Source organism: Delphinus delphis, chromosome 10 (assembly GCF_949987515.2).
Source record: "Delphinus delphis chromosome 10, mDelDel1.2, whole genome shotgun sequence".
In the NCBI taxonomy this organism is placed as follows: domain Eukaryota; kingdom Metazoa; phylum Chordata; class Mammalia; order Artiodactyla; family Delphinidae; genus Delphinus; species Delphinus delphis.
Genome location: NC_082692.2, coordinates 32,632,061 through 32,645,588, shown reverse-complemented (window position 1 = coordinate 32,645,588; position 13,528 = coordinate 32,632,061). Strand labels below are relative to the sequence as shown.

The following is a 13,528-nucleotide window of genomic DNA, read 5'->3' as shown; positions in this document are numbered from 1 at the left end:
AGAGGTCAGGGTGAGGAGCCCATGAACCCAGGAAGATGGGGCGCTGGTCCTGATGTGAAGTCTTGTACAGACTTGACAGAAAAGAATAGGGCCAGGAGCTTCCCTGGTGGCGCAGTGGTTGAGAGTCCGCCTGCCGATGCAGAGGACACGGGTTCGTGCCCCGGTCCGGGAAGATCCCACATGCCGTGGAGTGGCTGGGCCCGTGAGCCATGGCCGCTGAGCCTGCACATCCGGAGCCTGTGCTCCGCAACGGGAGAGGCCACAACAGTGAGAGGCCCGCGTACCACAAAAAAAAAAAAAAAAAAAAATAGGGCCAGGATTCCAGAGTAATAGGATCATAACCACTGCCAAGAGCACAGATTCCAAACTTATACATTATTAATCAATTAAGGGTCATTATTCATTTGACAAATATTCACTGAGCTTCGACTCTGAGCCAGGCACTAAAGAGGTTTTAGTTTCGTTTTGTTTTGTTTCCTAAAGAGGGTTCTTGCACTGATAGAATATGAGGCTCCCACAGTGGGGTGTAACCTGTGTGTCCTCCGTTAGTCCAGCTCTTGCAGGAAACCCTGCCTTTTCCAGAGTTTCCTCTCCAGTAATCACCCCAAGAATCTCTGGGTGCATTCATGTGAATCCAGATGTCCCCTGGGGCAGTGCAGGACAGTTCCCTGGATCAATGGCCCTACTTCAGTCTTCCTTCCCCCAACGTGGCGGGGAGGAACTGTACTCTTAACACTCCCCACACACATGGCGTCAGTGACTCCCAGCTTGCCAGAGCCCCTTTGTCCTTTTAGCTACTCTTCCACGAAAACCCTCACCTCTCCTCCATTGTTCATCTCTCACCAGCCTGTAAGGAGACTCTCCCAGCTCTTTTCTGGATCCTTCAAGGAGGGACAGGGCACAACTTCTGGGGAATCAACCTGTCCACCATCCCCACAGAGCCGGCTCCTTCCCTAACACACAGAATGAGGGAGGGGTAGGCTGGGTGGGGGTGGGGGCGTATCCAGCCATAATCTCAGAATTTCTCCAGCCACTGTCCCTTCCCAGCTCTCAGCCCAGATGTTGAGCCCAGGGCTCCTGCCAAACTAATCTGTGTCTCCGTAAATGTCCTCTCAGAGGCCCTTTTGTTTATCCTGGAAGCAGGCTTCCCTTAGCTTCAGCGCTCCTACCCATCTTGCCCCCCTTCCCCCAATCCTGCCCTGCCCCAGACTCTGAATCCCCACTGTGGCTGCATTAATGTTATTTCCCAAGAGGGTTCCTGGCCAGACTCTTGAGCCTCCTCAAGTCGTTTAAAGCCTAGAGAGCATGGAGGACCTCAGGACAATGTCCTGACCCTCTACACTGTGGAATTCTACATACCACAGCTCCTGCCTATCCAAAGTGCCTTGTCACCCACACAACTCTTTTAAGCTAAGAAACTGAGATCAGGGGCTTCCCTGGTGGCACAGTGGTTAAGAATCCGCCTGCCAATGCAGGGCACAGGGGTTCGAGCCCTGGTCCGGGAAGATCCCACATGCCTGGAAGCAACTAAGCCCGTGTGCCACAACTACTGAGCCTGTGCTCTAGAGCCCGCGAGCCACAACTACTGAAGCCCGCTCGCCGAGAGCCTGTGCTCTGCAACAAGAGAAGCCACCGCAATGAGAAGACCGTGCACCACAAAAAAGAGTAGCCCCCACTCGCCGCAACTAGAGAAAGCCCACACGCAACCAAAAATAAATAAATAAATTAATTAATTAAAAAAAAAGAAACTAAGATCAGGAAATGACAAGTCAATGGCCTGAGCATCAGTCCTTGAAAGTCTTTATAAAATAGCATAAATATCCAACCTCTAGAAAGGAAACAAGAGACACTGGAAAACACGGATTTATGGACAAAAATGGAATTTGCAGACAACCTCCCAGAGAAGCAGCCTTGGTCTGTGCGTGTCCATAGAACACTGAGCTCAGGGCCAGCCTGAAGCAGCCCCAAAGACCCAGAGAGTCCTCCTCTTGATGACACAGCACAAGGGGGTTTCACTGAGCAACTCCTTGTGCTAGGCACCCTGTTGCTGGGGAAGCGGAAGGGAAATCAATCATTCATTAGCCAAGTCCCTGCCTTGTGGGAGCTCAGAATCCAAAGAAAAAAACAATAGGCCAGAAAAGGGAGCCAGATTACACACTAAAAAGAAAATTATTGCATGAACTTTTTACAATCTGCTCAGTAAGCCTTAATTCTATTAACCCGTTTGAGCGTCGCAGGAACAGGCAAGTCTTGAACAGCAGCTAGGAGGATCACTTTGTCATCATACAGATTAAAACTGAGGCTCAGAGAGGAAATGATTTGTTCTAGTTCTCACTGGGACAAATCTAGGGTTACTGGGCCCTGTTTGAAGGCTGGGAACTCTTGGAATCGTCCAAGTCTCACCCACAGCGCCTACTAGAGTGACCGGCAATTAGAACAATAACAACAGCAGCAATAATAATAATAAAATTTAAAAACTGGTGCTCAGTTAGTACTAGCTTCATAATGACCCCAGGGGAGAAGCGACCTGCGAGGAGACGGAGAAGGCAGTGAAGACTCTCTTTCCTATACCTTTCAGGACCAGGGCGCTGCTTCCTCTTCCCTAGCCCTGGTCCTCCAGCCCCACCCAGAGCCTCCGTTATGGGATGGGCAAAGATGTTGCCATAGGTCACTGAGGGCACCATCCGCTCTCTCATTGGCCGAGGCCGAAAAAAGATCGTTCTCCGTTTCGCTAGAAGGCAAACCCCGAAAAGCCCATTGGCTGCCTAGTCCGCGGGCCTTCGTCGGCTCTGGGGGCCGGACGAGGCGGCCTAAAGCGGGAGTAGGCAGGAGGGGCTCCTCGTTGCCCTGGTTACGCTGAGGCACGTGTGCAGTCCCGGAAGCGGCTCCGGGAAGCTGCCTAGCTCGCGCAGCCGGAGGAAGCGCAGCCGGGTCCGCTCGGGTCGGGTCCGGCTGGGCCATGGAGCCGTTACCTGAGCCCGCGTCCCGGCCCCGGCCCGGGCCCAGGGCCCGCTGTCTTCTGCTTCTCCCCTTGCTACTGCTGCTGCTGCTACTTCTGGCGGCCCCGGAACTGGGCCCGAGGCAGGCCCGAGCAGAGGAGACCGACTGGGTTCGACTGCCCAGCAAATGCGAAGGTGAGGGGGCGGGGCTTGAGGAGGAGCGTCGGGGGATCGAAGGCCCTGGGCTCTCCAGCGGGTCTCCACTCCCTGAACCTGCTATGTGCCTGGCCCTGTGCTGGATGTTGGGGACACAGGGGCGGGCGAGAGTTCAGGTCTCAGTGCACTTGGAGCTCAGAAATCGGTGAAAACAAGCACTTATAATCGGGGTAGTAGATGCCGTGGTAGGGGAGGCACAGAACTTTGGGGGCTGGGTGAGGAGCATCTAAATCTAGCCCAGAGATGGGGGGAAAGGCTTCGTCCAGGAAGCCCTGAACGATTAGGAGTTAGCCGGGTGAAGAGAAGTGAAGCCACAGATGGAGAGGCCTACAAGCAAAGGACAAGTTTGAGGAACTGAAAAGATCCACATGACTGGTCTTGGGGGAAGAAGAGCTTGAGACGCTCCGTTTGTGCCCTCACGGCAACCTACTTTGTGTCATTGGAAGTCTCCCCCACTAGCTGTGAGCTGCGGGCAGCGACCTTGACTCAGATAGCGATTCACACAGTGCCTAGTAAGCAGCCAGTAGTTGTGTTTGGAATAAGTATGAGTGAAGGGGGTGGGGGCGCTGTGGGTGTGTGTGGAGGGGGGAGGAGGGTCTGAGGCCGAAGGGGTCACTCTAGGAGAAGAAGAGAGCCTGGGGGAACTTCCTGAGAGAGGGAGATTTTAGGAATATGGGAAAAGAGTGAATCCCAAAGGCCTCCCAAGGTGTGGCACTGGAGAGAGAGAGAAGGAGAGGGAGTGGGAAAGAGAAAAGAGCGCCAGCACGCAAACCAGCGATTCAGGACTGGGAAGGGCCTACCTTTTATTTCCTCCCCTCCATTTCTCAGTTTCCTCCTCAGGCCTTTACACCCACTCCTTCCTTCTCCCCTCCCTAACCCCAGCCCCCCACGAAAGTTGGCTATAAATTTGTTGCATCCTAACACAAAGCATACGGTCGGCCAGAGGTTCCCCAAGCACTGGGAAGTGGGGGTAGTTTGGAAAGCATAATCTTTTTGTTTGAGAGATTAAAGGTGAGATGCTTCAGAGATGAGCTGACCTCACTGGTCGGCTTCCCAATGTGGATTCTAGCCTCTACTTTCTCCCCCACTGTCTTGAATAGACAGTCAGAGGGTTATGATGCCTTCCTTTCTTTCACTCTTCTTTTAGTCATAGCCAACATCTTTTGGGGGTTTCAGTTCCCCTTCTCATTTCCTATCTTATTCTAATACCAAAGAGCCCTTACTGTTTCTCTTACTATTCTCATAGCCTAAGAAGTTCACATTTCTTTTCCTTAGACTCATAATAGCACAGAGCTTGGCAAAGATCTTTAGATCATTCTAGTCCAACCTGATTTTGTAGGTAATTAATAAAAATAATTTTAAAGGGATTTTCAGTCATAGGAAGGCTTGGCAAACTCCAACCCTTAGGCTCCTCTTAATCATGTATATTTACTTTTACTTATCACTGTGACATCTTTGGTATTAAATGCTGACTATCTGGCCAACAAATCCTGCCTCCTGGCTCAGTAGCCTGAGTGGAAGCGGCCTTGGCACAGAGGAAGGAGAACCTGCCCAGAAAAAAGTGGGTGGATGTGCATGAGGATCTGGGGTCTGTGCCATGAGTCTCCTCCAAGTCTGGCTCTGGGTGGGACCCCCAGAGGGGGTCTTGAAGAGGTAAGGTTTGGAAGAGTTGGGCAGCAAGGTTCTGGTTGATGGGTATAAGAGAGATGAGTTGATGGGTTCCAACCTCCGGGGCCTGGCATACTGCATGTTGAGGGTGTGGAAGGCGGGGGGCACAGGAGCCAGAAAAATGATGAGCTTGTACACAGTACAGGACATTAGAGGGGAGGGAGCCCAGATGGTCCTGGATGGAGAGCCAGGGAGGTGAGACACCCACAATTCATTGCAGACTCTGAGGTCACTGGCTTACATTTTGGAATTTTCATGTGTTCCAAGTTCTCCAAGCCATCTATTAATGCCTATGTTATAAAATTTCACCAAACAAGCCTGCAGGGGATTTATTTGTTTCAGTAGTAAGTTGGTTTTCTACCCAACTCTGCTGTTGGTGTTATAACAACGCTGATGGCATTTAGCCTGCAGACCACGTTCCACTCGGAGACGTCAGAAGCTGCTCGAGCACCAGCACAGTCTCTCTGAGCAATATTTATCAAGGATCCAACTGATAAAGTCCAAGACTAGAGGAATAAAGAAAAAAATCCAGTACGTGATCCTCATTTTGAGTGCCCTTGTAGTCGAATCAGAGAGACACATGAGGTGACGGAGGCCCTTAGTGAGAGCATGGATCCTGCAGAGTCTCAGAATGAAATCAAGAGCAGGTGGGATTCATCCAGAAGGGCTTCCTGGGGGAGGGAGTTTTTAAGGTGAGGTTAGGAGAATGGACAGACAACCCCTGAAGGGGGACATCATGCACTTTCCTGAAGCCCCAGGCACTGCCCACTTTCAGTGGTAGCACTCCTTATGCAATGGTAATTGTTTACACTTCTCTCTGCTCCATTAGACTGAGTATCTAGAAGGGAGGGACCTTCTTTCTGTCTGTGTATCCCCAGGCAGTGCCTGACACAGGAGTTGCTTAATAACTGTTCAAGGAAGCGTAAGAGGAAATGAGAAAATAAATGAACAAAAACAGTAGAAACAGGCCTGTGGGGGGAATAGAGCAAATTAATTTGGTAGGAACAGAGAGCTGGTGTTGGAACAACATATGAAATCAAGAAATAAAACAGCCATGAAAGACATTTCGGGGGGCCTCCCTGGTGGCGCAGTGGTTAAGAATCCGCCTGCCAATGCAGGGGACACGGGTTCGAGCCCTGGCCCAGGAAGATCCCCCATGCCATGGAGCACCTAAACCTGTGCACCGCAACTACTGAGCCTGTGCTCTAGAGCCTGCAAGCCACAACTACTGAGCCCGCATGCCACAACTACTGAAGCCTGTGAGCCTCGAGCCCGTGCTCTGCAACAAGAGAAGCCGCGGCAATGAGAAGCCCGCGCACCGCAATGAAGAGTAGCCCCCGCTCACCACAACTAGAGAAAACCGGCGCGAAGCAAAGAAGACCCAACACAGCCAAAAATAAATTAATTAATTTAAAATTTTTTTAAATAAATAAAAAATTTTAAAAAGACATTTGGGGAACAACTGGGGAAATTTGAATATGGACTGAGTATTAGATGATATTGGAATTGTTGTTAATCTTCCGAGTATGGTGATTTTTATGGTTAGGTAAGAGAAGGTCCTTGTTCTCAAGAGATGCGTAATGACTTGTTTAGGAGTGATGTAAGTCTACTTACGTTCAAAATGGTTTAGCAAAAACAATGTGTACATTGTTGATATCTATTATTATCAAATTGCTTTATATCATATATTGGGGAGAGAGTGTGATAAATCGCTAACGACTGTTTTTTTGTTTGTTTTTACTAACAATTGTTGACTGTGAGTGGAAGGTATATAGTTATTCCTTGTACTCTTTCAGCATTTCAGCTTTTCTATATGTTTGAAAAATTTTTAAGTAAAATAAATGATTGTGGGGGTGGGGAGCAGGAAGGAGCCGGGAGGAATGAAGCCAGTAGGAATAAGGGCCAGGAGTGGACAGGGGGCAGTGGGATCTTGGAGCCCGCTTTCACCTACTGAGCTCCATTTGGTGGTCTAGTGCTAACTCCTTTCTCTGCCCCAAGCATTGACTCAACCCAATCCCGGAGAGGCGTCCACTCGGGTCTGTTTTGCTGGGAGCCAGCTCCCGTCAAAGGCTCAGATGCACTCAGTAGGCTGTGCTGTGTCTCCTTCCCCCAGTGTGTAAGTACGTTGCAGTGGAGCTGAAGTCAGCCTTTGAGGAAACTGGCAAGACCAAGGAAGTGATTGACATGGGCTATGGCATCCTGGACCGGAAGACCTCAGGAGTCAAATACACCAAGTCGTAAGTGAAGTGGTAGGAAGGGGGGGCACTGGCCTGGTCTGCTTTGTCCCTCGAGGCATCAGCAGCTCGAAGTTCCCTTCTCCCTTCTGGCTAGGCAGACCCACCAAAGGGAGGCAGCTCTAACTGAGACCTAAGTTTGCCCACTGGTTCTATCCCCAACTAATTGTGTGGCCTCCATAAATCCCTGAATGCCTCTGGGCTTCACATTCCTCATCTGTAAAAGCAAGACTGTTGGACCTTATCAGTGATTCCCAGGCTCTTGGATTTTATGGATTAATTTTTTTAAATATAGGATTACTGGGGAATTCCCTGGTGGTCCAGTAGTTAGGACTGGGCGCATTCACTGCTGTGGCCTGGGTTCAATCCCTGGTCAGGGAACTAAGATCCCGCAAGCCTCGCAGCGTGGCCTAAGAAAAAAAGAAAAGATTACCAACTTCTAACTTTGCCAGGTACAAATATTAAAAACAAACCAAAAAACACTTCCATCAACTACGATCATCCTTTCAAAATGAAGTGATATCTTAACATCAAACTTTAATACATTTTACTTTATTTTTAAAAAATCTACTGAATCATTTAGCTTTATTAAAAAAAACAAAAACAAAACTTCCTTCCCATAGAGCTGTTAAAATTGTGTCTCTCTGGTCTGTGTTCCAGCATTTCAGAGCCCCCCCAGATGACCTATCTTCCTTCCAGCTCTGCCTTCCCGTTGGTGAGATGTGCAGGTGTTGGGGTAGCAGGGCTGGAGGGACGGACCACTAATCCACGGGGGTGAGGAGGGGAACTCAGGCCCTCTCGTGCTGCTGTCTCGGCAGGGACTTACGGTTAATCGAAGTCACTGAGACCATTTGCAAGCGGCTCCTGGACTACAGCCTACACAAGGAGAGGACCGGCAGCAACCGATTTGCCAAGGTTGGGTTTGTGCTGGCCCTTCATCCCCACTGGGGCCAGGCTGCATGTTTAAGTGTGTCTGCTGGTCTGGGTGCCACTGGAAGATCGTGCCCTGGGAGCATCCCTCCTCGGTCTCTCCCCATTCTTCATCCATTGCTGTTGGCACCCCTCCCCTCCTGAGCGGCCTGACTTTTCAGTGGCAGTGGGCACATCCCTGATGGTCTGGGCCTGCCCACTGGGGTCCTGCCTCAGCCCCAGATAGAAATGCTCCCGGGTGGCAGCCCCCTCGGAGGCCTAAGCACTCGTGCAAGGAGAACTCAGGCTGTGTCGAATTGTGAGGGTTTAGAGGAGGTGTCAGAAGACTCTTGGGGGGCGGTGACTGCCACGTCCCTCCTCTGGGCCCACAGGGCCCCTACCTGGACCTCCATCATGGTGCCTTTGTGACATTTATTGTGCTTACTGTGTACACGAATGCTTCTCTCCCTGGAGAATGAGCTTTCTTGCAACAAGGCCCATGTTTCTTTGTCTCTGCATCTTCCATGTTTGGTAGGAGAGTTGTCTCCCACATTTCTCCACCTAAGTACCCTTATAGCAAAGGAGATCCATCAGAAACCCCTGGGAAACCTAGGTGAATAGTATCAAACCTCAGAAGTCTTAGGTTTTATCTTTATAATGGGTGTTAATGTTGTACTTGGTAATAAATCCATGTTTAATTTAAAAATGTTTAACATTATTTTCCATAGCAAAAAAATTAGAACCAACCTAACCATTCACCAGTAGGGGAGTGGTTAAATAAATCAGTGTGGCCATTCAGTAGACCATTTTGCAAAGTGTAAAACGAAGAATGAGATAGCTTTTTATGAACTGAACTAAGATCATCTCCAAAGTATATTATTGCGGTACGCGGGCCTCTCACTGTTGTGGCCTCTCCCGTTGTGGAGCAACAGGCTCCGGACGCGCAGGCTCAGCGGCCATGGCTCACGGGCCCAGCCACTCCATGGCATGTGGGATCTTCCCGGACCGGGGCACAAACCCGTGTCCCCTGCATCGGCAGGCAGACTCTCAACCACTGCGCCACCGGGGAAGCCCCAAAGTATATTATTAAGTGAAAAAGGCAAGGTGCCGAATGGTGTGTATGATACATACTGCTGCTTGTGTAAAATGTGGGGGTGGAAGAGAGGACATATTTGTGTGTATATTTGCTTCTAGTCGCGTGCATGATCTCTGGAAAGATAGAGGAGAAATAGTGTGTTGTCTCCGTGGAGAAGAATATTTTTTATGCAACCAAGAGTCCTCCCTGCTTCGCCTGTGCCTCTTCCCCTCAAGGAAAGACACAAGCCATAGGAAGAACCCGAAGCAGGGAGTGGGCCTGGATATGGGGGAGGTCACAGTGAGGGGAAAGAGCCAAGACCAACTTATTTCCTGGAAAAGGAGTATTTGTCCAAAGGGCCTGAGGGCAACAGCAGGCTTTTTTGGTTTTTGGGTTTTTGAATAAATTTATTTATTTTTGTCTGTGTTGGGTCTTCATTGATGCGCACAGCCTTTCTCTAGTTACAGCGAGCAGGGGCTCCTCTTCATTGCAGTGCGCCGGCTTCTCATTGCAGTGGCTTCTCTTGTTGGGGAGCACGGGCTCTAGAGCGCAGGCTCAGTAGTTGTGGCACATGGGCTTAGTTGCTCCATGGCATGTGGGATCTTCCCAGACCAGGGCTCGAACCCGTGTCCCCTGCATTGGCAGGCAGATTCCCAACCACTGCGCCACCAGGGAAGCCCCAGCAGACCTTTTGGAAAGAAGGAGTGAGGGGAGGCAGGACAGGGCGTGTGTGTGGAGGGGTTGTGGGATGCAGGTCTCAAAGAGGGGAGGGGAAGGTCAGGACACGTGTGAGAAGCTCTAGGGGGTCTTGACTTCCAGCTGGGTCCTTGGGCCTCCAGCTCCACTGGGAGAGGAGGAGGCAGGGAGAGGAAAGGTCTCTGCCTCTCATGTCTGGTCGCCTCTTCCAGGGCATGTCGGAGACCTTTGAGACGCTACACAACCTGGTGCACAAAGGGGTCAAGGTAGTGATGGACATCCCCTACGAGCTGTGGAACGAGACCTCTGCAGAGGTGGCTGACCTCAAGAAGCAGGTACGGACCCCTCGGCCCTCAGAGGCCAGCTGTGCCGCACAGAGCTGGGTGGTGGGGGGTCCTCAGCTGAGGAAGGCCACCAGGAGCCGGGGGACCGTGGTCAAGTCGTTTCACCCCTCTGGCTGCAGCCTCCTCGGGAATCAGCCACCAGCCTGGTGGGCGGCGGGGCTCAGCTGGGCTCCTCTGGGAGAAGTCGGCGCCGGGCTTTGCCAACGCGAGGCGTTGTGGTTAACAGTGCGACGTGCTGGTGGAGGAGTTTGAGGAGGTGATCGAGGACTGGTACAGGAACCACCAGGAAGAGGACCTGACTCAGTTCCTCTGTGCCAATCACGTGCTGAAGGGCAAGGATACCAGTGAGTCTGAGGGCACGTCAGCCCTCGATTGTGTTGTTTGCCTCCCCCTCAGGGGAGGTGGGTAGGGGGAGGACAGAAAAGAAATAAGAAATGGGGGCATCGTAGCATCTGTCCTCAGGGAGCTGGATGGGACAGGGTGGGGTCAAGGCCTGACGCGCCCGGTGCAGAGTAACGTGTGGATGCCTCAGATGCCCCAAAACGGGCCTGGGGCCACAACGAGGCAGAGCTGGGACGTGTTCCAGTCGCCGCCCCCAGTGGCTCCGCAGCCAGTGCTCCTCACCCAGCAAAGCAGTCTGTTGACGGTGTCTCTCCTCCTTGCCCCAGGCTGCCTGGCAGAGCGGTGGTCTGGCAAGAAGGGGGACACAGCCGCCCTGGGGGGGAAGAAATCCAAGAAGAAGAGTGGCAGGACCAAGGCCTCGGGTGGCAGCAGCGGTGGCAGCAAACAGAGGAAGGAGCTGGGTGGCCTCGAGGGAGACCCCAGCCCCGAGGAGGACGAGGGCATCCAGAAGGCTTCCCCCCTCACCCGCGGCGCCCCCGAGGAGCTCTGAGCCTAACTCCGCTCTCCTGCTGACCCAGAGCCCTGACCTGGGAGCTGGAGGATCTGGGCCCCGGCTCTGGCAGACAGCGGCACCAGGCTTCAGCTGTGCCTGCCTGGGCTGCGCCTCTTCTGCCGCAGACAGACTCCAGCCCTGGAAGAACTCAGATCAGCTGCGGGCAGCCCAGGCCGGCCTTTTCCCTCTGCCCAGCGTTCCTCTCCTGACCCAGACTTCAGGCGGGCTCTGCGCTCTGAGGACTGCCCAGGACTCCAGTGTGAACTCGGACAGGCAGGTGTCGAGCTGGACCCCAGGACTGGGGCTCCAGAGCCCCGCACCCCCTCGCTTCTCCGGCACTGACACCGGGAAGCAAGACTGAGGCCCCAGCTCCTCCTCTCTGCACCCACCCCTCCTGTGGACACCTTACACTCTGCCCAGCCCTCCCCAGGGCTCACAGAGTAAAAACCTTTCGGCCTTTTTCGTTTGGATTTCTGAGTCCTTTTCAGCCCCTCAGAGGGGCCTGGAGCCCCCTGTGGCTCTTTCCTGTCCCTCACCTTCCAGCCTTGGGGGCTGAGGATGGGAGGCTGTTCCCATCCTCCCATCCCTGAGGCCGAACCTGCTGACTGTGGGGAAAGCAAGTGCAGGGAGGGCCCGGGGGCACTGGGGCGAGGGGTGGGCCTTGGGTATGCGGTGGGGCCCCTCAGCTGCTCTTGGTCTCCCCGAGCCCCCCAGGCTGGGAGGGGCCTCACTTGTGCCCTGGTACCTGGCTGCCCTCATTCCTTCCCTCCCTCCCGCCTCTCCTCTCCCCGCCACCAAGGCCTTCCCGTTGGTTGTGTAAAGTGTACGCCAGTGACCCCACCAGCTCCCGCCCCTCGTCTCCACCTCCGCCTGGCCCTGCCTGTTGGTCTTGAACCTTGTTCCCTGATGACCACACCTGACCACTCCATGCCTCCTAGCTGTTGTGCCCGGAGCCCGCAGGGGAGGGAGGACACCCCAGTCCCCCCAAAACAGCTGGTTGCACCATGTTCTCTGGGAGTAAGGGAGAAACAGGAAGGCTGGCCTCTGGGGAGAAGGGATGGGAGGCTCCGGCACCTCCTTGTCTGTCCTGAAGGCAGAGATCTGTGGTGGGTCAGAAGCAATAGTGGTGACAGCTGCGAGTAGTCAGTGCTATAACCCTGCAGTGCACTCGGGTGGGCGCTGTTAGCTCCATTTTGTAGAAGAGGGAACTGAGGCTCAAGTCACAGGACGCGCCCAAAGTCCTGTTGGCAGTGGCACAGCTGCACGCGGACCCTGGCTTTGAGACCCCAGCCCACTGTATTCCCGCAGCCCCAAGGCCCCTCTCCCAACACCTGGCACTGGCCATGTGATTCGCATTGAACTGGTTTGGTTTCTTGCCCGTAACCCATGCCCACCAACAAGTCTCTTTTAGAAGGAAAATAGGACGCAGCCCCTGCTTCTAGAAAGGAGAGAAGAGTGGAAGGTCCCGCCAGCACTGCGCCCACACCACATCCCCTGAGCACCTGCACCCAGGCTCCCTCACGCTCCAGGCAGGGCCCAGCAGGTAGGAGGGGTCACTGCTGAGGTGCCCCAGGAGGATTTTCCCAGCTTCTGGCAAAAAGGCTCTGGGGTCCCCCCAACTCGGGCTCAGCCCCTCCCCGCTCCCCAGGGCTGGGAGCACCAAGGCCATAGAGAGTGGAGCAAATTGGAAGCTGCTTCTCTGGCCCATGAGGCTTAGAACAGGCCCTTGGAGGATGATACTTTTTGGTCTAGCACCCCCCTCCCCATCTCCAGCGCTGATACTGGTGCCTGTTGAAGGGGCTGTGGGCAGAGATTCCAGCCTAGACTGTGGTCCCATCCTGGACTCTGGTCTGAGCATAGGAGGTGACTGCGGGGGTCTGGGATTGGAACCCAGGACTGGGGAACCATTTGCAGGCCCCTGGACTGTCTAGGATTTGGTGGACAGTCTCTGACCACCCCCATCCTGTCACTAACCCACAGCACTTCAGTACTTGGCTTAGGTCTGTCCCCAGAGCTTCATTGTCCTTAGAATAGGATGAGACAAAGACCTATCCCCTTACTGGGGTGTTGGCCCAGGGGCCCAATCCCAGGCCTAGGCCCAGACCAGAGGGAGGGCAGCGCTGCGACTGCTTTGCTCTTTGACCTGTGGCTGCTGCAGGATGAGTGCCCTCACTTGCCCCCCATTCCCCACAAGGCCAGGCGTGTTGCACACTCACTGGCTCTCCACGCACCCACCCCAGCAGGCAGCTTCTCCCTGGCCCAGCCTAGAAAAGAAAGAAGGCAGGATCTGGCTTCCCAGGTTTTTCTTTTCCTCTCCCCACCACACACACAAGCCTTTCTGAACTGGATACTGCCTCCCACTTTCCCATAAGGTGAGGGGTCTGGCTGAGCTCGAGTGAACCTGATTTCAGTCCCTTTGTTAGAAACCCAATTAGAACGGGGTCTCCTACCCTCACCTGGACATGAGAGTCACTTGGATGCTTGTTAAACATACAGATGGGCCCCCCCCTCATACTTGCTGGGTTGGGGAGTCTGTGCGGGTCCTAAGATGA

General features: G+C 53.3%; 1 protein-coding gene across 3 annotated transcripts; it reads left to right on the top strand.

Annotated features, from left to right (window-relative positions):
- Positions 1-2,814: 2,814 nt before the first annotated feature.
- CNPY3 (canopy FGF signaling regulator 3) lies at positions 2,815-11,122 on the top strand. Of its 3 annotated transcripts, XM_060021805.1 has the most exons (7): positions 2,827-3,134; positions 6,937-7,060; positions 7,718-7,772; positions 7,850-7,972; positions 9,950-10,072; positions 10,308-10,425; positions 10,750-11,122. In XM_060021805.1, exons 1-7 carry the CDS (start codon positions 2,960-2,962, stop codon positions 10,971-10,973), a joined length of 942 nt encoding a protein of 313 aa, XP_059877788.1. In that variant the 5' UTR covers positions 2,827-2,959; the 3' UTR covers positions 10,974-11,122. The 3 variants fall into 3 exon arrangements, 2 of the variants coding, with proteins under 2 accessions (XP_059877788.1, XP_059877789.1); XM_060021806.1 differs by lacking the exon at positions 7,718-7,772 and having other exon boundaries at positions 2,833-3,134; positions 7,876-7,972; XR_009520822.1 differs by lacking the exons at positions 10,308-10,425; positions 10,750-11,122 and having other exon boundaries at positions 2,815-3,134; positions 7,876-7,972.
- Positions 11,123-13,528: the final 2,406 nt, after the last annotated feature.

Excerpts from the sequence above, each read along its gene's own strand:
- CNPY3 (XM_060021805.1), top strand. The coding sequence starts at position 2,960 with ATGGAGCCGTTACCTGAGCCCGCGTCCCGGCCCCGGCCCGGGCCCAGG. Across the intron at positions 3,135-6,936 it reads ACTGCCCAGCAAATGCGAAG|TGTGTAAGTACGTTGCAGTG; the intron begins GTGAGGGGGCGG and ends TCCTTCCCCCAG. Across the intron at positions 10,073-10,307 it reads TGGCTGACCTCAAGAAGCAG|TGCGACGTGCTGGTGGAGGA; the intron begins GTACGGACCCCT and ends TGTGGTTAACAG.